Source organism: Barbus barbus (assembly GCF_936440315.1).
Source record: "Barbus barbus genome assembly, chromosome: 8".
In the NCBI taxonomy this organism is placed as follows: domain Eukaryota; kingdom Metazoa; phylum Chordata; class Actinopteri; order Cypriniformes; family Cyprinidae; genus Barbus; species Barbus barbus.
In genome coordinates, this window is record NC_136736.1 from 5,384,091 (window position 1) to 5,411,466 (window position 27,376).

General features: G+C 37.0%; 1 protein-coding gene across 1 annotated transcript in view; it reads right to left on the bottom strand.

Annotated features, from left to right (window-relative positions):
- The window catches only part of LOC306873764 (VPS10 domain-containing receptor SorCS3-like), a gene marked incomplete at its 3' end in the record, with an annotated part of 216,402 nt that overhangs the window by 58,031 nt on the left and 130,995 nt on the right, over window positions 1–27,376 (bottom strand). Inside the window, exon 5 of the mRNA XM_079423246.1 lies at window positions 50–156. Coding sequence (XP_079279372.1) covers window positions 50–156 — 107 coding nt within the window. The remainder of the gene's footprint in view (window positions 1–49; window positions 157–27,376) is intronic.

Sequence of the window (27,376 nt, forward strand, 5' to 3'; positions counted from 1 at the left end):
ATTAAGAGACACAAATCCATCTACTTCAGTTAGACATGGTACGTATTACAGCCGGTAATCTCTCGCTCAGCTTCTCCAGAACCGAGGAGTCATCCACCAAGACACAGTTCACGCTATTACTATTAACACCTCGTGCTGCTACTAATTCCGATTTTGCTGCAACAACACAAACGGCACTAAAAAAGATGTTGCATCTTGCGTTTAATCTTGTAATGTTTACCCCTCTCCCACGATCTTCTATTTCCAGCGCCGTCCCTGTAGCATCGAAGCTAGCTTTTGCAAAAGTTACGATTGTGTGCAAAATAATTAACGGCATATTTGCATCGTTAGCTGGGCTTAAGTCAAAGAATGTTTGCGTGTTTAGAAGTATAAGAGCGCTAGACTCTCAATGAAGTAGTTGTTCCCTTAGGGAAAACTTGATTTTTTTGCAGGCAGGTTTGACGTTAGCAAACGTGCTTCTGAAGGCAAGCCAAAACAGCTAATTCAATCTTAAGCATTTGAATGAGGGCAAAGTCATGAGGGAGATTGTATAAAAACAAGATGTTTTTTTGTTCTGCTTTGTTTTGTTGCCTCACATGTTGCTAAACCTGACAAATGCATAATTAATTATTTTCTAGGTAGAGCTGGAGGAAAAACCAATCACGGTCTGTAAATATGATGCTTGAACAGCAAAGCAGTATGTAAATCACCGCCGTATCTGTGTCACATACTTACAAGTAGCATCCATCTGCTTAAACTAATCCTCGCCTACAGCTGATAATAACTTAGGAGACATCAATTTTTACAACCAAACATTCCATTTCGCACCCACTCCCTCTGAAAGCTAATACCTATAATCCTATGGGCATCTGTCAGGTCAAGCTTATCCAGGTGTAGCAGCATCTGTTCAATGTGATCTCGCGAAAATGTCTGGAATAAACATTATGTCCAGTAAATCCAAACAAGCCGAACCGTTGAATACACTCAGGATTTTCTTACAGACAGTCTTCAAATTACATGCCTGGGCAGAATGTCACCACCTAGTTCCAGTCAAAACCCCTAGGCATCTCTACAGTGAGGTTTAAAACACACACATTTGTTTAGTGAGTACATTTCATAGACTTTCATTGTTTTTATTAGATGAATGATATTATGGCCTAACCAGCCCCCTACCCCTCAAAAAGACCCTCACAAAAACCTGTGCAAAACATTACACTCGTGGGTGTATACATAACACCGTTTTTAGCTAAAAACAGAAAGCTTACTATGCGTTTTGGCCATTTATTTACAGGACAATGGTGTTTTGAAAATGCCTGAAAACGCAAACTTTTGAAAACAGTTTTCAAAGTGCAAGTTTCTGTAAATGATACCGTTATAGCCTCCATGTAAGCTACACAAATGATGCATAATACAGTGTTTTTAGTAGTTTTCACTGATTTGTGTGAATGATGATGTCTGAATGCAAAACTTTTCAAACATGCAAAGAAATCACTTTTCTACGGAAGCCAGTTTCTGCCACTGAATAAAAAATAAAAAAGGGTAATTTTGAATTTTTGATCTCACAGTTCTGATTTTTAGTTTTTCTTGAAATTGCAAGTTTGTATCTTGTAATTCGGAGTTATCAGAATTGCGTAATACAAACGCTCAGAATTGTGAGATAAAAACTTGCAATTCAAACTTTTTCTCGCAAATGTGTTTGCATCTCCCAATTCTGATTTTATATAATTATTTTTAAACTTGCAATTACGAATTATAAAGTCCAATTCTGAGGGGGGAAAGACTGATTTGTTCTAAGAATGAGTGTGAATGTGAGTTTATATCTCAAACATGATTTTGCTGATGCATGATAAAAGTTGCTACAGAAATGTTTGCCTTGCTGGAATATGCTGCTGAAGGACATTTTATGTTTGTTTGTTTGGTTTTGAGATATTTTAGTTACTTTCTCTTGTACATCATTACAGTAAGCTTATGCAGGTAAAGATATGCAGCTCATTAGTAGCTATTCCAAGAAATCGTCACAGTTTCTTGTTACACCTTGTTCTGTGAAATAATTGTGTCTATAAATAAATGTCTTATGCCAAGGTGACAATGTCTTTACCACAGAAGAACAATGCAAAAAACTAAACATAAAAGAACTGTCCATGGCATATATATATATATATATATATATATATATATATATATATATATATATATATATATATATATATATATATATCTGTCTGAATTATATTTTTCCTAGATAAAATGTTGACCAACAAAAATCTAGTCATTTATGCTTTTTGCAACCTTGTACCAAAACCGGGGACATAAATGGCATTTAATTACTAGATATGGATATAATAGCTATTTCTTATGTCTAATAGGTCTCATTGCTGTACTCAATACTGTACTGTAATTCATGGAATTCTGGCAATAAAATCAAAAGTACAACCTGCATCCAAAAGCTAGGTGTTTGTTGGAAATCTCAGCACCAAAATAATTTGTAGTAAAAGGTGATGAAAACATAATAAAGGCCAGATGTTCCAGTTACATCACCAACACTTTCCCCACAGCTCCTACTACTTCTGAGGGAATACAATGAAATGAACCTGCCCATTTTCCCCATAGCTTATTGCCAGCCAGTAAATAGGTTTCGGTGTGAAACTCACATGCGGTGCATTCCGAATTAATGAAGCTGGTGACGAGTTACGGTCATTAGCGGAATAGCAGGGAGTGGAAATGTAGACGGGGAGATGGACAAAATCACACACCGCTGGCTGGCAGCAATATACTTTAGAACTATAAATCCTATAAGTATAGATCCTCCTCTGCCTCTCTGACCACCACACGTTTTTTACGCAGAAGGCCTTTTAATTTCACGGCCCAATTAGTAAATGACGATACGCCACACTAAATGTACAGGTTTTTGATCACCCTTTCACTTACAGTACATAGTGGTATAGGCTGGTTTCAAACTTGGTCTGAATTCAAGTTCCCCTTCCCTCCACCTCCGCAGGTCTCTTGTCACATAGTAACATTTGGTTGTGAACGGCTGTACTTTTGCATCCGTGAGTACTAATGGCAGCTCTTTACCACTGTAGCTAGGTAACGACTCAGGAGGAGAAGGTGCCAGCTCTAATGTTGTCATTGTGTCTGTCTGTTGCAGATGCGCTGCAAGAGATGCTGAGAATGTGAGCAGCAATTTCTGTGGAGACAAGTGGCAACTAGAAATGCATTATACTATGATATTCAAATTTTTTTTTTGCATTCATGCATTTGTGAATTGTACTGGTGTCCACATTGTGAACCATACACAAGAACACAGTTTCATACGATACATAATATATTAACATTATTTTGTAAATCAAATAATGCATACTTTAAAAATGTTAATAAAATAAAACAATATATATATACAAAGTTTCTGCAGGATATATGAGGGTAAATTTAAGATGATTGAAGACATTTTTAAGATCAAGTGAAGAAAATGAATGGAACAATATGCCATTCTCTATTATCACTGCTTCAAAGTTTGAAGAGAAAAAAATAAAAAATAAATAACTAAAGGTTTCAGTAGCTCTGCTTCCAAATACTTTATAGAATATGAAAATAATTTTTACTGTACATTCTGATCACACTGCAAAAAATGTTCTTCCTCCGTATTTTGTCTTGTTTTCCAGTGCAAATACATCGATACATTTACTTGAGAAATAAAATTACATGAAATAAGGATAAGAATCTCATTTCATGAAATTGATCAAGAGTTGTTTCCTAAAAGTTGATCAAAATTAAGCGAGTTTATAACAAAACTAGAACAAATATCGAATGGGTTTGCAAAAAATCTACTTCATTCAAAGGGAAAACAAGTTTGCATTCACCACTTACAGATATTTTATTCTTATTTTAAACAACCCTACTTAATTTTGTTTGATTTTTACTGATTTAAGCATTTTAAGATGTTTGTACTGGAACATTTAATGCCATCTCTTTATGAATTTAAGACTTTTTAAGGCCTTCATTTGTTGAAGGGCCTATTAAGATTTTTTCAAGACCCATAAACTCTTATTTAAATATGTAATATATAAACTGTCTTGCAAAAACTTAGGGTCAAGGTCACAGTTTCTACAAACATTTTCATTATTGATAATAATATGAAATGTTTCTTGAGCAGAACATTTCTGAAACATCATGTTACACTGAAGACTGGGGTAATAATGCTGAAAATTATTATTTAAAAATAAATATATAAAATAATAAAAAGTCTTTGCTGACCCCAAATGTTTTACACACTCTGGAAAGCACCATTTTCTCCTCCATGTTTCCTATATGTGTAGTTTTTTTGGGTTTTTTTTCTATTTATTCAATCAATCACACACAGCTTTAGATATATTTGGTATGAGACAGCATGTGGCTGGTAACGTTCACGCAGAGTAGATCTTAATTACAAACATAACATTACTGTTGGAGCTTATGTTGCAAAAAAATGAAGCTTTTGCCATCAGTGACTTCTCTCAAAACAAAACACTTTCAAAGAATAGTAAGGCATGATGAAATTCCACATTTAGTGATTTCACCAATGACTGCTGCATCTCCAAAGCAAGAGAAATACGCCACAAGCTTCACACAAGACTGCAGACATTGGCATGCGTCTCAGCAACTCTTCTTTTGACATACCGCTGTCTTTGTGAATCAGAAATTTTCAGATTTGTCCTCTACAGGACTTTGTCACTGGTTGTCACACTGCGCTTCATGGACTTTCGCATAGCTACTGTTATCTCTTCAGCTAGCTGGCTTTCTGCAAGAGCGCTTTCTTAGCTCCAACAAGCCCTTCCAGTCCACTTCTTAAAAGACTTCTCATGGTTGAAGTGTGTACCTTGCCGCTGGATGGTTCCCAGACGCTGAGCAAGCACTTCAATGGATTATAACTATCCCTTAAGAAAGTGACCTTTAAGTACAGCAATAACTTTAAACGTAATTTGCTTGGGTGGCCTAAGCTAGACGTATATGCATGTCACTGTTCCTAGTTAAGAATAATCTTTCCCTTTTATCCATTTTTAACCGATATCATAAATAAAACTGTTAGAAAACTTAAAAAAATAAAAAATACTACCTCTAGTGCTGTAGGAATCACATTGGAATAACATTAACGCAATACTGTAATGCTGATTAATTCATCTGCAGTTTGTTAGTTTTTAAGTAACATTGTTTGATTGAATATGTATATCATCCATCTACATGTTTTGGGGGAACATTAATTAAAACAGAGTTGCAAAGGGAGAGTCGCCCCCCCCCCCCCCCCCCAAAAAAAAGTGAACCAAGGAGTTTTGGTCCTCGTTGACTTCAATTGTATTTTTATCCTTATAATGAAAGTTAACTGAAACAGTTTGGTTACCAACATTCTTCTATTTCTTTTCCAGAGAAAATACAATCATGAATTTCATGAAGTTGAGTAAACGAGAACAGAATTGTCATTTTTGGGTGAGCTATCCCTTTAAAACCATGGAAACTACTTGCATACTGCTGTAAAAGGTGTGCAAATTGAGAGGTATTTGTTTTACACTTAGGGAGTCTTCATTTTGTCGTCTGTACGGACGTACTGTGGGAACAGAGTGGCGACACTAAGCTGCTCCTGTTTGCGCAAGTAAATGTCAGCCTTGTCTACAGCCCCTGTGTGGTCTTTGATGGCAAACTGCAATGACAGGGTCAGAAATGTAGGCAAAACGTAGGAATAATACAGGAAGCGTGAGAAAGTAAAGGTGACAGAGGTTGAATAGGACGCATGCGAGCAATACACCACCAAAAGACTGTCACTGTGGGCTTAAGGGGTCCCACAGGTCACGGACACCCTACGGCTTCAGGAAAGTGATGATTCTGACAAGGTGTTAAAAGAAAGAAAACATTTCAAAGTTACAATGGCAGCAGCTGAATTAAAAGTTTAAGAATTAAGAAATAATTAAGAACTACATTTAAGTCGGCACATACAAAAAAAAAAAAAATTGTCAGAATTGCAACTTTATAAAACAAAATTCTGAGAAAAACGTCAGAATTGCAAAATGTGAACTCGTAATTGCGAGAAAAAAAAGTTAGAATTGTGAGAGAAAATTGGAATAGAATTGTGTCGCAATTTTTGTTTTGTTAACAACAGTCCAGGTTCGTCTGTCCATTGTGTGAGGAGGATTCCAACGGTTGACCAGCAATTTTTTTGCTACTGTGAGAGCAGCTAACAGTAAAGATCTTTGTTGGACGGACAAGCTGAAGTCCCAAAAGTCATTCATGAAAAAATGGCGCAGAGTCAAACATATCTCAGTACCCAACAAATATGATAGGTCCAGTGAGAGCTGAGTCCAAAAAGGTGAGAGAGAGGGGCACGCTGAAAAAAAAATGCAAAAACGTGCCTAAAACTCCTTGGGAACAGAGATTACACTTAGGAGAAGACGACAGATTCATATAAAAATGTTTCATTGGAGTCAAGTAAACACTATGCTGCAATTTCCAATGAATCATTTGGTGATTAGGGTTTTTAGAAGACAATTTAAACATAACCCATACCTGATCGGAAAATAAAGCATGCACATCCTCATTAAGATCCTTACCCCAAACAGTTGTAATAGATAAAGGTTTGTATGAATTAGGGGTGTGCGATATGACGATTTTTGATCGTGGACGATAAAAATGTCTCCACGATCTGCTTTTTAAGAAATATCGTAGTATCGCGCTACCGCGCACATTGTCAAATACAGTTCTGGCGCCGCCGTCTCTATATACTGTACAACACGACATACAGCAGTAGAGTTACTCTGACAGGACACTGCACTTATTCGCGATCGCAAAAGTACATTATTTGCATACAAGCCTTGCTGGTTAAATGTTTAATTCGCGCGCTGGTCTGACGTGCGCTTGTTCTGAGCACATACACCTGAAGCACGCGCACTAAAACGCCTGTCTAACAGCGCCTGATTACTCAACTAAGTTATATTTTGCGCTAATACTGTCAAAACACACAAGGTTTACATACAGACTGAGTTGGTTATCTCTAAAATGAAAGTAAATAGTTAAGAGAGAAACGGATGCGTGCCTGTACTGTATATTAGATGCGTGCAGCTCTTAAAGGGACAGGACACTAAACGTGCTGTCGACTGTCATTAAAGGGATAGTTCACCCTAAAATTTAATTTCTGTCATTATTTACTCAGTGGAAAACCAAACAGTTGCTGGTCCACATTGACTTTGATAGTAGGAAAGAAAAATCCTATGGAAGTCACTGAGGACCAGCAACTGTTTGGTTTTCCACCTTCTTCAAAATAGCATTTATAAATGTTCAGCACAAGAAAGAAACTCATTCCGGTTTAAAACAACTTTTGAGTAAATGATGATATAAAAATACAACATTATGACAGAATTGACAGACAGATGACAGAATATTAATTTGTGGGGGAACTATTCATTTAACATTAACAAAACAACAAAACGCAAAATAGAAAAATCACTCATTATTCTTGACTGAAAAACTTTAATACAGTTGCTTTAGGAATCAGTCTATCTAGTGTTTTATTTTTATATTTGTTCATTCAATTTCATTGAATGCTCTGCTAAATACACCTATTGTACCTGGAAATAAAGCACTGTTTGTTTTATTTGTATATTATGTGTATTTGTAATGTGTATCTTTGTTCTTATTTTTTAATAAGAAAAATAAAATAATGACAAAGATTTTTTTTATCTTCGCCCACTTTGGCCTAAATATCTGCCATGCATCTTTGTCTTTCTAGTTTGGCTGTAATGCTCAGACAACTTGTAAAACCAAAATAGTAAAACTAACAAAGAATCGTGATAAAAATCGTGAATCGTGATATTTCTATAAAAAATCGTGATATGATATTTTTCCCATATCGCCCACCCCTAGTATGAATGCTCAAGAAGAAAGAGATAGATGACTGAAGCAGAGGAGGGAGATTCCTCAGAAGGAAAGATTATTTTGCGCAAAGGGTGAACGGGCAGTTGAGAGTTCCAAAGCACCCCATATGCCCGCAGGGCCGATCTAATGCACAAATACATAAAAAAGGAGGCGCCTGGGAGATTATATTGAGTTTCAAGATTCTGGAAGGATTTTAAACCACTACCATCATAGATATCTCCCAGAGTGTTTACTTTACTATGAGTCCATTGCAGACAATGAAATGGAGCACTGCCTGACAAAAGGTTATTATTGTGGAAAATAGGCGAATGCCTATGCCATTTTGTAACTAGTTGTGAACGTCTTTCAACATCCCTCCATGTGGAGAGGAGATGGGTTACAATGGGACCAAACCGAGATTTACACTGCCTAAGTGGAACTCCCGAAAAAACAAGATGCATCCATTTATACGGATAAACAATAGATTCCTCAGTTGCTCTCCAAGACACAGAAGCGTCAGGTTCAAACCAAACTGCTAAAGGGCGGATGGAAAAGGCTTGAGCATACAGTCTAAAATTAGGGAAAGAAAGACCTCCATGTAATCTACATCGTTGTAAGGTACTAGTCAGTTTAATACGAGGACGTTTCCCATCCCATATATACTGTGAAACACATGCATCTAGTTTATTCCAGTAGCCAACCGGTGGAGCGAGAGGAATCGTGGAAGAAAAGAAATTGATACGTGGGAGAACATTCATTTTAATCACCGATATACGGGCCTGAAAAGAAGTAGGAAGACGAGACCAATTGTCAAAATCTGAGGATACTTTGGCTAGAAATACCATTATAGTTTTTTGAGACGATTTCCTGCAGGGAAGGAGAAACATCTATCCCCAAGTACGTAAAGTTTTGAACCAATGGAATAGATACAGAAAGGGACAAAGGGAAATTAAACATGACTTACTCCAATTAATTTTAAACCCTGAGAGAGATCCAATATGGTCAAATAAATTCAGCACATGAGGAATATAATGTGACGGCTTCTCCAAAAACAATAAGATATCATCAGCAAACAAAGAAATATAATGATGAGTATTCCGTATATTTATGGGAGAAATAGTTTCAGATTGTCGGACCGCTTGAGTTAAGGATTCCAAGGATAGGGCAAATAACAGAGGAGACAGCGGGCAACCCTGACGAGTACCTCAATGTATAAAGAATGGATTAGAGTGAACAGCACCTGTGAGAACAGTGGCTGCTGGATTGGCATACAGAACTTTTATCATATTTATGAAACTCGATCCTAGACCCAGATGCTGTAGAACCATCCATAAATAGTTCCATTCTAGCTGGTCAAAAGCTTTCATTGCATCTAGAGATAATACTGCCCAACTAGAACAGGAAGACGGATCTTTATCTTTTTTTAACAAGAGAGAAATAACAGCTATATTAATGGATGGGTGAAATGAGCCTTGAGTAACTGAAAAATGTATCATATCTAACATGATGGGGCCTAAATCCGACCAAAAAGTAGAATACAACTCGATTGGAATGCCATATATGCCTGGGGATTTCCCCTTGTTCATAGATCGAATTGCTGACTCCAGCTCCTGAAGAGAGATCGGTTCAGCCAGGTATTCCGAATCTGACAACCTAGGTAAATCAAGGTTGGACAGAAAAAATGCAAAAGTGTCAGGGTCACCATCATTATGGTGATATTAATGTCTTTTGGGTCTGTCATAATGAGCCCAGATTGGTATTTCACTGCTGAAATATTAGCAAACTTTTCACTGTTGCGTAATCTTAGGGCTAAAAGGTGGCTTGGTCTACTCCCTATTAAAAGGCAATACTGAATCAATTAGAACCTGAAGGCATTTCTTACTGATTTCATAATTGCATTAGAAAACACGGTAAACGGTCACGACCAGTCTAGATTTTTCATCTAGCTTTACTTTTTTGATTTTCTTAGTATGCCTCACAGCATGTTCCCCACTCTCGTTCTCTCTCTGCCTAACACGTACACCTTTCTAGCAGTTATTATCCAAGATGACAAAGGCTAAATGACAGCTCCCACCTTTAAGAGAACTGGTCAGATAAAAAATAAATAATAATAACAAAAGGTCAGTGCACAGATGAAAAAACAACGTGCCCACTGGAGATCTGAATTCTAAATACTCTTGGAAGGCAGAAAAGTATCTAGCAAGGGCAAGAGTGGCCCATCTTCATCACAAATATGCTTTCTTATATATCCTTACTTAAATATGTTTGAAAATAAGCCTCACTGCAGTGGATATGAATGAGCTGAATAACTGATATTTTTCACTCATGTTTTTCTTAATAAAATACAACTTACCATTTTAAACCCCAATCATGCCACCCTAAATTACACGCAATTATAAAATCTTACAAGTGCTGCATTAGCCTAATGCTGTAGCGTGCACACTGCAAATTTCTCCTGAATCTGAGCAACCATGAACGATTTTAAGGGATGCAATTTAAATAGGAAAACTGACACAAAATAAATAGATTTTCCATAAAACATTAGATTAGATTAGATTAGATTCAACTTTATTGTCATTTATGCAGAGTACAAGTACAGAGCTAATGAAATGCAGTTAGCATCTAACCAGAAGTGCAAGAATATAGTGTTTTATATACATATAAGTGCAGAGTAAATGAAGATATGATTTACAGAATGTACAGTGGAATTGCTATATACAGTATTGTACAGTATTGAGCAGAGTATATACAGAATATAAATAGGAATGCAATGTAGGGATTGTATGTACATTATGAACAGAGCAATGTAGGATTATATACATTATGAACAGCAGAAACGTGAGAACAGTGGTAATAAATAAATACAGCTGGATGAGTGTGCAAAATATTGATAGGACAATGTATTCTATGCAAAATAGCAGTAGTGCAATATTTTATAGAAATATTTTACTGTGCTTTGTGTAGTAACAACTTTATACAGTTTATAGTGTGATAACTTGTACAGTCTGTGCAAAATAAGAGTAGTGCAAATGCATGTGTGTAAAGTACTGTGACCAGTGCAGTAATAAGCAGGTGCAGGTTAGATTGGTGGTGTGGCGTTCAGAAGTGTCACAGCCTCGGGGAAGAAGCTCTTCCTGAGCCTACTAGTGCGAGAGCGTAGGCACCTGTAACGCCTGCCGGATGGAAGGAGGGTGAAAAGTCCATGGTTAGGGTGAGAGGCATCCTTGATGATGTTTCTTGCCCTGCCCAGACAGCGCTTATGATAAATGTTCTCAATGGAAGTTAACTGGGTGCCGGTGATCCGTTGAGCAGTTTTCACCACCCGCTGGAGTGCTTTGCGGTCAGATGCGGAGCAATTGCTGTACCATACTGAGATGCAGTTCGTGAGTATGCTCTCAATGGTACAGCGGTAGAATTCCACAAGGATCCTGGGATTCAGGTGAACTTTCTTAAGGCTCCTTAAGAAGTAAAGGCGCTGCTGTGCCTTTTTGACCAGAGTAGAGGTGTTATGGGACCAGGTGAGGTCATCAGAGATGTGGATGCCAAGGAACTTGAAACTCGACACACGCTCCACTTCAGCTCCGTTGATGTAGATGGGTGTGTGTGCATGACTCCTAGTCCGCCTGAAGTCCACAATGATCTCCTTTGTCTTCTGGGTGTTTAGCTGTAGATTGTTGGTGGCACACCACACAGCCAGGTGCTGCACCTCATCCCTGTAGGCTGATTCATCGTCATCCTTGATCAGACCTACCACCGTGGTGTCATCTGCAAATTTAATTATGGTGTTGGAGCCATAAACAGGAACACAGTCATGGGTGAAGAGGGAGTACAGGAGAGGGCTCAGTACGCAGCCCTGTGGCACGCCGGTGTTCAGGGTGATGATGGAGGAGGAGAGGTTATCTAACTTGACGGAATGAGGTCTGTTAGTCAGAAAATCTAGAATCCAATTGCAGATGGGTGTGCTGATTCCAAGCTGGCTGAGCTTGGAGATCAGCTTGGAGGGGATTACTGTATTAAATGCAGAACTGAAGTCTATGAACAGCATTCTCACATGTGTGTTTTGACTGTCCAGGTGGGTGAGGGCAGAGTGAAGCGCTGTTGAGATGGCGTCCTCTGTTGACCTATTGTGGCGATAGGCAAATTGGAATGGGTCCAGTGTAGCAGGGAGACAGGATTTTAAGTGGGATGCAACCAGTTTCTCAAAACACTTGGCAATGATGGGGGTGAGTGCAACAGGACGGAAGTCGTTAGGGACCGAGGCAGTGGAATGTTTCGGTACTGGTACGATGGTGGAGGTTTTGAAGATAGTGGGGACAGTTGTTTGGGCCAGGGACAGATTGAAAATGTCCGTGAAGACCCCAGCTAGCTGCTCCGCACAGGCTTTAAGCACACGACCAGGTATTCCGTCAGGGCCAGCTGCCTTCCGTGCATTCACCTTGCACAGAGTGGAGTAAACATCTGATGTGGAGAGAGTGAGAGGCAGTTCACTGGGTTGATGCTCAGCTTTGAGTGAGATCTCCTTATTATTTTGATCAAAACGAGCATAAAAGTGATTGAGCTCGTCTGGGAGGGAGGCAGAGCTGGAGGGGGGCACAGAGTTAGGTGGTTTGTAATCTGTGATAGATTGTATGCCTTGCCACATACGTCGGGGGTCTGAAGAATTGAAGTGTTCTTCAATCTTCTGTTTGTGTGTGAGTTTGGCCTGGCGGATACCCTTCCTCAGGTTGGCTCTGGCTGAGCTGTAAGCCTCCTGGTCTCCAGACCTGAAGGCTGCATCTCTTGCTTTGAGCAGGAGGCGAATCTCTCTGTTCATCCAGGGCTTCTGATTGGGGAAAATTTTTATTTTTTTGTGTGTGGTCACTCTGCTCACACAGCTGTTGATGTGCTCCATGACAGAGTTGGTATAAATGTCAATGTTAATCTGAGAGTTTGTGGTGGCCTGGACAGCAAACTCACTCCAGTCTGTGTGCTGGAATTTATGTTGAAGAGTGGAGTCAGCACCTTCCAGCCAGATTTTAACAGTCCTTGTTGTAGGTTTCACACGTTTGATGACTGGGGTATACTTGGGGAGCAGGAACAAAGAGAGGTGATCAGACTGACCCAGGTGGGGGAGGGGTGTGACTTTGTAGGCATCACTCACATTAGTGTAAACGTGGTCCAATGTTTTATGTCCCCTTGTAGTGCAGGAGACATTTTGATGAAATTTAGGGAGAACAGATCTAAAAGTGCAGTGATTGAAGTCCCCAGCAACGATAAAGGCTCCATCCGGGTGCAGGGTTTGTAATTTGCTAATAGCAGCACAAAGTTCTTTCATAGCCACGTTAGCATTAGCGTCCGGAGGTACATAAACTGCAGCAGCAACAATGCAAGTGAACTCACGTGGTAGATAGAAAGGCCTGCACTTGATAATCAGGAACTCCAGCTCAGCAGAGCAGTAGGTATCAACAATGACAGAGTCTTTGCACCATGATTTATTTACATAAATGCATACTCCGCCACCCTTGTTTTTACCAGAGGTTGCTGCTACTCTGTCAGCCCTGAAGAGAGAGCGTCCATCCAAATGCACCACGCTGTTTGGAACATCGTTGCAGAGCCATGTTTCAGTGAAGAACATAACATTACAGTCCATAAGCCATTTCTGTGTGAGGGTCCAGATCTTTAGTTCGTCCATCTTGTTCAACAGAGACCGTACATTGGCAAGGAAGATGCTGGGCAGAGCTGGTCGATGTGGGTTTAGCCTTAGCTTAGCACGCAGCCCTCCACGCTTTCCCCGTCTTTGTTTACGGTCTCGACGCCGACGCCGAGCACTTCCGGTCGGTACGAGTGATCCGCTTGTCCGCGGTGATCTCAGTAGCTCCGGCGGGAGTTCGCTGAAGTCGAAAGGATGATCTAAAACTATGTTGGAACACTGTTTGTTGATGTCCAAAAGTGACTGTTTACTATAGCTGTAGTTCGCATAACTGAATCGCGCGAACACGAGTGAAATAACCAGGTAAATTAACACTATTTTCCTAAATCTGGTAAGACGCTGAGCCTCGCGATGTGTTCGCGCCGCCATCTTGGATCTTGGATCTTGTTAAAAACATTTAACAAGTGCAGAAATCACACACTCCAAATAGACATTATACCCAAAGAGCCCAATTGATTTTAAATCGCTAAAGAACCCACTTATTTATCAATGTTTCTACTACATCCTCTAACGCCTTTCGTTTTTGCTGCATTTTACCCACAATGCACCATCTGCTAAGCTCAAAACACAAGCACACAGTTTCTCAGTCCAACCAAAGTGTTGTTCCATCTGTCTCCTGCCAGTTTTTTTTCATAAAGCGATGGCACTTCATAGGGAACCCTAATATAACTTTAATTCTAGCTGTGACTCTTTTATTTCAGGGTGCAATCGAGTTGCAGGTGTGTGGCTGCATTCGTCAAGGATTCAACAGGCGTACGTTATCATCCACCTGTCTTTTTCATCTGCATCCTCCACAGCAAGCACGGAAGAAAAAAAAAATATTTGGAAAACTTCACAGATGCAACAACTTCTCAAGTTTATTTTTATCTGTTGCTTATTAGTTAACACAAGCACAGCTTTGCCACTGCGACTATTACTGCGTGCCTCACTGACTGCTGCTGTCTTGATCACCAATATGCGGCTTATTCTAAATAAGGGATATTCTTGGTTCAATACAAGTTACGTTCAATTGGCAGCATGTTGATAACCATAAAAATTAATAGATTTGTCTTTTAAAACACAAAAATCAAGAATGCAGTGAGGCACTAACAATGGAAGTGAATAGGGCCAATTTTTGACAGATTTAAAAGCAGAAATGTGAAGCCGTTTTTTTTTTTTTTTTACGAAAACACCTACATTAGCTCTACTGTTAAAACCTGGCATTAGTTTTACAGTTGTTTCATGGGTTTTAGGCATTACGTTGTCATGGCAACAAAGCAGGAATGATAAGTAGCAATTTTTTATAAACTAAAATTATGTTAACACATATCATTTATGGCTCTGTTATACAATGAATGAATAAATGAATGAATGAATAAATAAATAAAAAATATATATTTTCACTCAGAAATTCATGGTAAATTTCAAATTTAATTACAAAGAATTTGCAAGTAAATATGGAAGACCATTTCAAACAAATAAACATAAATAAATAAGTAATTGTGACCTTTATCTCACAATTCAGACTTTTCTTCTCACAATTTTGAGACATTCTCAGAATCGCAAGATTTAAACTCTTAATTGTGAGATAAAAAAAACTTACAACTCTGAGAAAAAAAAAAAAAAAAAAAAAAAACAATTGTGAGATTATGTGAGATTATTATTTATTATTATTTATTATGTGAGAAGAAACTTATTTTTCTTGCAGGTCTGAGTTTACATCTCACAATTCTGTTTCTCGGTTTTGTTTTTTTTGCTGCCATGGATTGAAAAAATGTAATTGCAATTTTTAATGTCACAATTCTGACTTTTTATTTTTCTTGCAAACTTTTCTTCTAAGAATTGTCAGTTAATATTGTGTGAAAAAAGAGACAGAATTTTGAGATTTAAACAAAATTGTGAGAGAAGAAAACTCAATTTTTATGAATAGACAATATATATATATACAGTCCTGGCCAAAAATATCAGCACCCTTGGTAAATATGATCAAAGAAGGCTGTGAAAATTAATCTGCATTGTTAATCCTTTTGATCTTTTATTTAAAAAAAATAAAAAATAAAAATCGCAAAAAAAAAAAAAAAAATCACAAAAATCTAACCTTTCTTTGGATAATAAGAATTTAAAATGGGGGGAAATATCATTATGAAATAAATGTTTTTCTCAAATACACATTATACACAATTATTGGCACCCCTAGAAATTCTTATGAGTAAAATAGTATATAGTAAAATAGTATAGTATACTCTGAAGTATATTCCCATTCATATTCACAATTTTGAGTACTCCAGAGTGATTATGAACATGAAATTATCCAACCATGGCATCCTGTTTCACAGAAATATAAATAGGAGGGAAAACAAAGGCCACATTACCTTAATCATCCATCACAATGTGAAAAACCAAAGAATATATTTCTGATGTGCAGTAAAAGATAATTGAGCTTCACAAATTGGAGCAGTGAAAATTCCCGTTTCCACCATCAGGGCAATAATTAAGAATTTCCAATCAACATAAATTGTTTTGAAACTGCCTAGAATACGATGTGTGTCTATATCGTCCTAATGCACGGTGAGGAGGAGAGTTTGAGTGGATAAAGACTCTTCAAGGACCACAACTGGAGAATTGCAGAAAATAGTTGAGTCTCGGGGTCGGAAAAATTGTCAAACAATGCCTACATCACCACATGTTGCTTGGGAGGGTCTGGACATCTTATTTAGACACATGACATCATGGATTCTATCAAATACCAACAGATAAAAAAATCAATAAGTGACTGACTCTGTTAGAAATCTTATAATGGGCCATGTTTGGATCTTCCAACCGTACAATAATCCTGAAGGATTAAAAATGAAAATTTACGTTAAAAATAAGGATTTAAGTGTATCAATTATCTCTGGACTTCCTGATATAACTGATACCTCTGCATCGTTTTATTAGCTGTATAGGTCTAGACATATAGTGCAGCCGCTATCACATTCACTTACATCAGACACGCAAGTAAATGCATTAAAACATGCCCTCCGATGGCTCTCAGAGGATGTGATGCCATCTCAGGCTCTGTAATTGAAGTGTGATGTGTGGTTATGCTAGTGTCAATAATTTGTAATCTGTACAGCCATTAAGGGCGATCTTGTTATAGCTATTGATCTGCGGCGCCTCTAACACGCTGTTTTATTCTACCGCACTGAAAAGGCTATGGCATTTGATTGACAGCGTGTCCCTGCCTGCGGAACAACTTGCTAGCTAATGTTCTCACTAAAAGCAAAAGTCATCTTTCTCTGATAATCATGGACTGGTTCAGCCAGAGATGTTATGTGTATGTCACAGTTTGAAAAGGAAAACTTTAATAGTTGGATATAGACGGCTGAGTACCTTGGCAGAAAGGGATGCAGTGTTGCTTACTGACTTACACAACATCAGCACTCGACAGGTGTTGCTTGATATATGGCAAGCTAATAGTATTTATGATGATATTATCAGTCAAGTGAGGTATTATATAATTAAAAAAATAATAATTAATATATAAAATATATATATTTGAGTAGTTTTCCCATATAGATACCATACATATATAGAAATAGAGAATATCCACTTGCCTCTGACAACCCAAAAATCTAAATAAATAAATGAATCATATATAACAAACATATAAAGGCTTGTTTTGAAGACAGTGAAATCCTTGTTAGACTAAATTGGTGAATTAAATGGGATACACTGCTGGTTGAACTGTAGCAGTTTTAAGCCAAAATATCATTGTTCATTCATACATTCAATAATTATTATTAATTAAAAATGTTAAAATTATTTCTGTATTTATTATTTTAATTGATTCCAAAATTCCAAAAAGCTCATTTAATGAATGTAATTCTATTTATTAATTAATTAATTTATTTGTTTGTCTGTTTATCTGTTTATTTATTAAGTATGTAGGTAGGTAAAAAAAAATAATATAATTGTAATTAATTTATTTTATTGTATATTTGACCTGAAAAAAAAGGATCTTCTAATTCTTCCTTTATCTCTCTGTAAATACTGAGCATGTTCACTTGCCTATGACTACCAAATAAATAAATATATCAATAATTTCCCTAAACTAATAAAATATAAACAATGGATCTTCATGGCACAATAAATAAACAAAAAAACAAGCATGCACAATAGCTGCATGTGACCCTTGGAAGGAAGAAGCTAACTCTAAAGGAAGCAACAATAAGAAAAAAAAAACATCTGAAAATCTCACTGATGCAAGTGCACACTGGTGAAGGTCTTCCTGATGTAACATGTTAAATTAACATATCAGTTGCATTTCCCAGTCTGAAGGCCAAGATCTTGTTTTTTCAGGTTCAGTGAGGTACGGCTGGAAGTTATGCTAATCGACTCCAAGACGAGTGCATTCATTTTTAAATATGCAGCTCATGGGGAGATCTCCAAAGAGGAGCTGTTGTACCTATAACAGCCAATGCATCGAGAGACATGTGATTCTTCTGTCACTTTGAAATACATTGTAGGGAAAGCTCTCTTTGTTTACCGGTGAATAGTTGAGACTCTCATGTCATGGCAGCTTACTGCGGTTGGTATTGAGTCCTTGTCAGATATTTCATACTATTTGCTGATTCACTACTGGCCAGTCAATTAGAGGGGCTGGGAAAAACCCCAGAGAACCGTACGATCCAGGGCCCCATTTCACTTAACAGCATTCTGTTGTTTTCCACTGTTGTGTGCTTGGCTCTTTAAAGATCTGTCTGAGCTACTTTAGACCTTCACCCAGCACTGTCAGGCTGACAGCATATAAAGATATGTTGTGAGCTGCCCTTCGATGCAGATCTAGGACTTGGAATGCAGTAGAGACCATAAAGCTGATCTTAGAACTAAAGCTGAAAGGATGAAAACAGCATAAACAGGAGAACGCAGACAAACGGTGAAAACTTGCTGCCCTAGATAAAACCTGACCTGTATACAGAGCACCGATTGGAAATATGGGACATTTAATGGATAAATATGCATTTTAAGACATGGTAGATCATAATTCTGGTATGTTATATAATTATAACAATTGATATATGTTATAAATAATATAGAATTCTGGGGGTGTCACGGTGCACACAGCAGGGAGGAACGAGGAACACAAGACGAGGATAAACTCAAAATAACAGTCTTCAATGCAAACAAGGCAGGGCATAAACACAGGAACACCGGGAGTAACGAGTAGACCAGACTAAACTAAGACTTAGTTCACACTGCAGGTCTTAATGCTCAGATCGAATTTTTTGCTGAAATGTTTTTGTGCTGTTCTTCACATTGTCATTTAAATGCGACTGCCATCAGTCTCATGTGTGAACCGTATACGGCCCTGAAGTGGTATACATCACCAAGTAAAGGCAAAGGGGGTATTATAATTTTCTGTGATGTTTTTATTGTTTGTTTGTTTGTTTTTTCTGCTGGGTTGCCTCATTGTTTTTATATAACTAATGCATTTTAAGTCATTTTAAAGGCTGTTGTTTTTGTAACCACAAAAAAAAATATTATCTTAATATTGTTTTGTATATTATTATTTGAAGTAACAAAACCATGGCTAATTTGCGGTTACCATGGCTACAAGAACCATGATTTTTTCATGTTTAAATGGCTAACTTTCATAAGGGAACATGGAAACTCGGAGAGAATTTTAAGATGCGTTGGTTGTGGTGAAATTATTACCGACATTAAAACACTTTATTAACCTCAACACCCAAAAAAAATTCACAGGATTATGAATGCAGCCGACCTGAAAGTGACACACCGGCTTCATTTTCAACTTTTTTTTTTTTTTCTTCTTTTGTTGGCACCGGATGACTGATGTCCATCAATTATGATCCTTTCCATTCAGCCACGGTCGCGGGCGCAGATGTGGGAATGGGATGGTGCCCCCCCCTGGGAGTTGGTGCCCTATGCAAACTGCGTACTCTGCGTATTGGGAGCGGCGGTACTGGTAATATATATGTATATATATACATTAATATTTAATGTACTTATATATTTTTTTGTCATTAAATGCATTATTTTAATTAATTAAAAAATGCAATATTTAATGTACTTAGATTTGTATTCTTATACATGAGAGCAATCGGTTTTAAATAGTTAAAATCAGTTTTAATTATTTTGTGAAAACATCATTTTATAATTCACATTTGGCCCTAAAATACCTAAAACCCCATTGAGCTCACGATCACATGCAGGACTTATACAGTATCACAGCAGATCTGTCTCTTCTAATTCTCCCCGTATCTTTCTGGAAAGCATGGCATGATGCTTTATGATTTCCTGTACTTCTATTCCTCCATGTCTTGATCCTCTTGCTCAATCTCTCAATATGTCATCCTCTGTCAACTCTCTCTCTCTCTGTCTGTCTCTCTGGGGAGGTATTTCCAGCTTTGTGAATGATGCGGGAGGTCAGAGAGCACCTAAGGAGTTATCCGCAGGTTTTTACGAGCCGTCTCGTGAGGCAGCCACCCCAGGGGAGAGGTCAGAGAGCTGGATAACTACAGGACTGACGATGTGACTGGGGTTTGAATATGGCACATATGTTTTATATGCTCACAGAGACGGATACGAGTACTCAGGGAGCAAAAAGGTTACGGATACAAATATGTTGCCAGAACAAAAATAGCACATATACTCGATTTTCACAATATATACTGGGCGGTGTATGTGTATTATTTACAGTTATACAATTATTAGTTCTGATCTCCAACAATATTAGTGTTAGTTTTGTATTGTATTCTAGTTTCAGTGAGTCTAGTGGGGATTTTCCAGCAATTCTTTCTGCAGGTTTCATTATTATGCCAGTATAGGTCTTGAAAAGTGACTGTCTATATGACTCAATAAATCACTCAAACTCATTCAAACGATTTGTTCTAGCACACTAATTCTTTCAGGAACAAAACAAGTGAGCCATTTAGTTATTCTCTCAATCGATTTAAAAACAGTGATTCATTCAGGAACAAATCACTTAAGTAACAAAACAAGTGACTCTTTATTAGTGAGCCAGTGACTCATTCACTCAATCAATTTGTTCAAAAACAAACCATTCAGGAATGAATCTCAGCTACTTTGGAATGATTTTTGTTGGCAAAGCAAAAAGCAGACAAAGTAACTGGCAATATTATGTTGGACCCGTTCATGTTTATTGAACTGTAAAATACAAGCAAAATCAGAATCATACTTTCGTAAACAATCTTTCTTTTCTTTTTTTTTTTACTTCTGAATATCGCCACTCCAGCACAAGTCTGTTTCATCAGGAACAAAAGTATTCACTCTTGATAGTGTTTGAATAGCAATTTTATTTATATAATAACTTTGTATATACTATTTAGACCCCACTTTCACATTAGTAATACAAAATGCAAAACCATGCAAAATGCAAACCGTTTCACATACTTTTTTATAGCAGGCAGTGCACAGTAAGACACATTCCATTCTGAAAATAGCCACAGTTACATAAATTGCTCAATATGCACAAATTCTTCCACACTCATTTTCTATTGCTGTTTTGGTCATATATAAACATGCTTAGGCTTACTGTTTTCTAGTATATCTCTTTACTTCAAAAAGGGCCATGCTTGGAGTGGATGTTTTTAGCATAAACTTTTCTTAGTGCATTCTTCTTTCTTTAATATGTCTGTCTAAGAAATATTATAAAGGGAATTCTGCAAAATGTCAAAAAAACATAGGATACAAAAATCTGACAATGAAACACGCTCTGTCTTTTGGAAGACAGGTGTTTGTTTTTGACTCCACAAGACAAGGCACAAAAGATGCTTCAAGTGAGTCACGGTGATAAACCAGAATGTTTATCTGATGTGTCAGATTTTCCAGAAGTAGCTGACAATGACATGCACTCAGCTGAACAGATTAATGCTTTTCTTGATGAAACAATGCAACAAACGTCACTCTAGCCGCTTTTATCCTGGAACATCACAACATCACTCTGGTGCTGCATTCAGCTCATTTTGGAGGATTCCATGAGTGGATCAAATCCAAGATAATCTTTTAGGATTAAAAATGTTTATACTTGTTCTTACTGCTTTTCCTCCCACATTTACACTGAAAGTAGTTACAGAATTTTATCATCAAACTTAAAAGACAAAAGTATGATAAAAAGTGACCACTGACAGAGGAAGTCTACCAGCAAATAAATTTCATTTTGTTTGATAAATATTCCAGTTTGGGGATTCGGTGCCTTGCTCAAGGGCACCTCAGTCATGGTATTGAAGGTGGAAGAGAGCGCATTCACTCCCCCCACCTACAATTCCTTTCGGTTACGAGTCCGACTCTCTAACCATTAGGCCACGACTTCCCCCAAAGAGGACACAACTAGAAATCAGTGGTTAAGTTGTATTTACAACACTGTTCTAGAACAGTTCAACCCAAATATTAGAGCGTGTGCAGCGCATTTTACAGAGGACTATTTCCTGCAGGACTTAAGGTTTCTGCAGGATTTTTAAGCTCAAATTTAAGACTTTAAGACCTTTTTTAAGACCTGCACAAATAAAATTAATACCATATGCGCAGGGTAGGACAATGTCTATAGTACCATATTAAACTGTAAAATGACTGTCAAAAGTATAAGTTACAATTCAGATACAAGTTTTCACAAAAACTAAACGTTTTATAAAATTATAAACTTTACATTTCAGCCTTTAAACCATTTTTAAGAAAATGGATAAGTCAAAAGTATTCATTATATTGATTTTAGCAATTATTATCAATAAATTATTATATAAATTAAATAACATGAATTAGGGGTGTGCGAAATTGACAAAAAATTATATCTTGATATTTTCTGGGATTTTATCGATAACAATAATTAGAAAATATTTTGCAGAGTGTGTTATTGTGCTGGTATCTTAAAGATTATCGTGGACAGCTGACTCCTGAATTTTTTTTCATATTCTGTGTTGTCAGTTCACAGCAGTGATAGAAATATTTATAGTTATAGTTATATGGCCATTTTTACCTTTAAGCCATTTTTTTCGAAAAGTGTGCATCATCTTTTGAGTCAAATTCTTGCATTTGGGCTGTTACCAAGCAGATGAAATCAGTATCAACAAAATATATCTTTGCAATGCATCTGAAGTGGAATTTAGATGCATTTACAAACGGTTTAACGCAGCTCAGAGGGACATAGAATGCTAACCTGCAGTTACAAATGCATAAATGATGTTTTGATATTTGAAACATAAAACATTGAAAACTGATGTTTGAAATCATTTTAAAAAACGAAGATACTTTAAATGTGAAATTAAAACGGCCAGTAGGTGGCAGTAAGTCAGCGTTAATAAGCCATTGCGATTGAATCAAATCATTTAAACAGTTGATTCATTCAGGAACGAATCACCGTCATGCTGCTCAACTGTTGCATAACATCAATATCATATCTGTAATCATGCTGACTTTTGGAGAAAAGATGGCACTCTTCGCGTGATTATTAACTATATGAAATAATATACCGTAAATATAGGCTATACATTTTCTGCCCCCATATCGTAAATTATGTGTTCATTCTAAATAAATTTTAATAGACTGAATCGTGCAGTGAAACTCGTACGCGCACTTGTTTAGCCTGTTAACTGATTCATTCTCTGCCAGCAGGTGTCGTGTTTGGCTGAAATATAGCGGCTTTCCCAGTAAAGGCAGAACACAAAGCAGCGCAGCACCGGATTTTGAACTTGCAGCGCTCATGTTTAATTTATGAAATCATAGCCTTTTGAAGTTTAATCGTCACATTCAGCCATATCACTATTCTTGTCTTTCCGTCTCCAAATTTAAGACCTCTTGAAATCATAATTAAGACTCGTACAATTTAAGACTTTTTAAGGCCTTATATTTGATACAACTAAATTTAAGACATTTTAAGACCCCGTGGACACCCTGTCCTGAACCTGGGTAGCCTGCCAGCTAAGCACAAATGCTGTTTCTATAAAGTGGGGCAATTCCAACTTTGCAAGGACAGTCTGTTGCTTCTGACTCACAGCCTGTAAGTATGTTTTCTTATTTAAAGAATTTGCCACTGATGTTTCAAACGTTTTGAGCTGTGTAGAATAGTGCTTTTTTGTCGTTTCTCCAATCACAAATGCAGATATGGTAATGTTTATGCGGTGCGATGCGTAAAAACATTTACATTTACATTTATTCATTTAGCTGACGCTTTTATCCAAAGCGACTTACAATTGCTATATATGTCAGAGGTCGCACGCCTCTGGAGCAACTAGGGGGTTAAGTGTCTTGCTCAGGGACACATTGGTGTTTCACAGTGCATTCGAACCCGGGTCTCTCACACCAACGGCATATGTCTTATCCACTGCGCCACACCACCAAAAAGACAGTATAAGTCATTATAATGACTTATATATATAATATTATAATGGATATATATATATTATAATGGATGCAATAAATGCCTCGTTTATAAAGGTTTTTATTGTTTTTGTCTCGTCGCGCCGGGACACGACATCAATAGGGCGAGGGGCGTAACATTTCCGTCTCACGCTTATTAGGTATTCGGCCAATCACAACGCACTGGATAGCTGGCCAATCAGAGCACACCTCGCTTCTCAGAACGATGAGCTCTGTAAAAATGTATGCGTTTCAGAAAGACAGAGCATAGAGGAGCAACAATAATGTACAGTAAATAATGTGTTTTTTTAACCTTAAACAAAAAAATTATTTTTTTTGTTACACCAAATACACCAAATACACAAAATTACACCAAATACACAAAATAATGCTCCTTTTTAGCAACGTCATATGACCGTTTTAAAAGTTGTGGTTGATAAGAAAAAACAAAAATTGTAATCCCTAAGGCTGCATTTATTTGCTAAAAACACAATTAACTGTAACATTGTGAAATATTACTTTTTATTTTGTATAGTTTTTTATATAAATATATTATACAATTTAATGTTTTCCTATGATGGCAAAGCTGCATTTTTTTTATTTGTTGATGATTTGCTTTTGATTAAAAGAAAACGTACTGACCATTTAAATAGTAGTGTGTATAACACATTTATAATGAATTATGATACAGTAGACTAATATTAATGATATGTCACATCATTATGGTATCTTTATCACATAAATATAATAAATTGTTGTGGTTGGAACTACTCGCTTGTTTGGAGCAATTCAAACCTGTAATAACATTTGAAAAATGTTGAGGCTCATACAGAAAATGGAGAATGTCACAAGAATTGCACATTTCATCTTATGAAATATGTCAGTACATTCCTTTGCTAGTGTGGGTGCATAAAACAGCCTATAATCACAGCATAAAGTAATGTGATATAAATAGCATGACAAAACAAACAATTCTATGAATACTGCAATGAGCCAAAGTCACCGAAGTTGCAATGACTTCTTTGTCATCTCATTCAACAGGAATGATAAAACTGACGCTATACCGAACTTTGAGAATGACATGTCTGTTATCGAGAGTAAAATGCTGGCGTGATAGAATGTGGGTATAATTTATTTGTCATTTATTTAGACAACTCCTGCAACAAGAAGAAACAACAGCTGAATTTCTTAGTAGAGACACTGATGCTACATCTTTCTTCAATTTAAAATGGAAGATTAGACAGGAGAAGCCAGAGTTGTGCCTGAAGGATAATGAAAGTTTTGTCATCTCCCAACCATCTGCCATGCATAATTTAGCCGCTGAATTTTACTCTCAACTCTACGCTGCTGATGAATCAGTGCTGGGCTCTTCCAAAAACACCCAAAGCTGGAAGATTTGCACACCAAACATATGTTACAGGAGAGGGTCTGTAATACCTGGAGAAAGCTCTGATGGGCTCACGGCACCACAAGAACATATATAGTCCTCAAGCTCTTTACTGGTGACTACCTTGAGTTGTGACATCAAAGGTAGCAGAAAAAGTCACACTTTTAAGGGTCTTCCAGAGTTAGTCATTGGTAAAATATCTACTGTAACACTGAAATATTTGCTATTTAAATATCAAGATTGTATGTCAAGATTCTTATTGGTTCAGACCACAGTCCTAGAAAGATTTCTTCATGAACTTCATGAGCCTGGAATTTATTTGGACAAGTTTAAAATGTATTTAAAACTTCTGCTTGTAGCCTATCAAAATCAGAAACCTCTTGAAAAGTGTTTTGAGAGCTTTAATTTCTTAACAAAAATGATCTGAGAGAGCTAAAACACTAGAGATCAATATTCGTATGATTATTCAAATAAATAACCTAGTAAATCATTCTTTTAAAGAAATAGTTGACAGCACTTGCAGCATAATGATGATTAAATTAAAAAATATAAAAATAAAAATATAATAAATCCTCGTGTCCTTGTCCTTCCGTGAAAATGAATGGGGCCAATCAATGATCATTAAAAACTCAATAGTGCGGCCACAGATGTAAACAATATGCATGTTACCATGACTTTAAAGGCATAATTCAACCTAAAATGAAAATACCAAGTTCAGGAAACCCATATGAAGCTGTATATGTGATGCAAAGTTCAAAAGTTGCAGCATGTTAAAAAAGTCATTACACAATATTGTGCAAAATTAGGCTTTCTTAATCAAAACTCTGGCCCATGTAAATCATACTTTGTGTGGAAAGGAATAGAAGTTGTCAGAGTTTTGGATTAACTAATATTGAGACAAAATCATTTACAAAGCCTCATGTTCATAAAGTTATTATCTTCAAATTTCTGTTTTAAATCTTCCAAAAATTGGCCCCATTCAATTCCATTGTATGTAAATGCCTCACTGTAACCTCGAACATATATATATATATATACATACATAGAAAACGAAGGACATGCCAGCACTATTTTTGGCTACTCTAATTAGTATTATTATTACTACTACTATAATGCTACAAATACTGTTGACTGTACTTCATTTATATTGGACCCAAAAGCAGACCAATTGCATCAAATATAGTGAGGCTTGTTTGGTGCACTTCAAGGTCATCTAAATGACCATGGTTGCTTCTGCAGCTATCTTATTAGAAAAAGATCTTATTGCTTCCTCAATGTTGCATAAAACGACCATTTAGAGCCAGCTATTAGTATCATTAAAGACATGAATGGCTTTTGTGGACTTTTGCTGGTCAATGAAACCAGTTAACCAGACTGAGAAGGTGGGCAGGGATCAATTGCTATTTCTTTTGTCAGATTCCCAGAGGCTCCTGTATGTAAGAGGCCTGAGCCGGTGTTCTTCTGAGGAAAGGGAGAGAGAGCTGGGCCTAAACCGCCATCTGCTTTTAATGAATCGTCAACGAGTGGACCTGACCAGCCTGACACCTCTCTAATAAGACAATGCTTCAGGTGTTGACCTAATCCACAGCTCTGCTCTGGCCATGATGAGTCTGGACACAATGTCAGCCACCCTTGTCGATTCAGAAAATGAGACACTTTAGTGCCATGTCGCCACAGCATTAATGTGTGTCATTTTTTTGAGCGAGTAAGCATGACTGTCTCCAAGCACATTGCAGTATAGCTCAGGATAACATCATTATGGGAAGTGGAGAGACCAGTGACTGAGATGCTCAATGTTTTACTGCTAAAAGTTTAGAGACAGAAGGGAAAAGGAACAGTGGCTGATTTGCTCAGAAAACATTTCTTATTATTATCAATGTTGCTTAATATTTTCTGAAAAAAAAAAAAAATCCAGTATACTTTAATGTACATATAAAAATTTCAAATGAACTGCATTTTTTAAATAGAAATATTTTAGCCATAATCTATAAGTTTCTGTAACATTATTGTCTTTATTGTAACTTTTGATTAAATTAATATGTCAGTAGTGTATATAAATGTAGACATACATTCAGACACAATAAAGCAACATA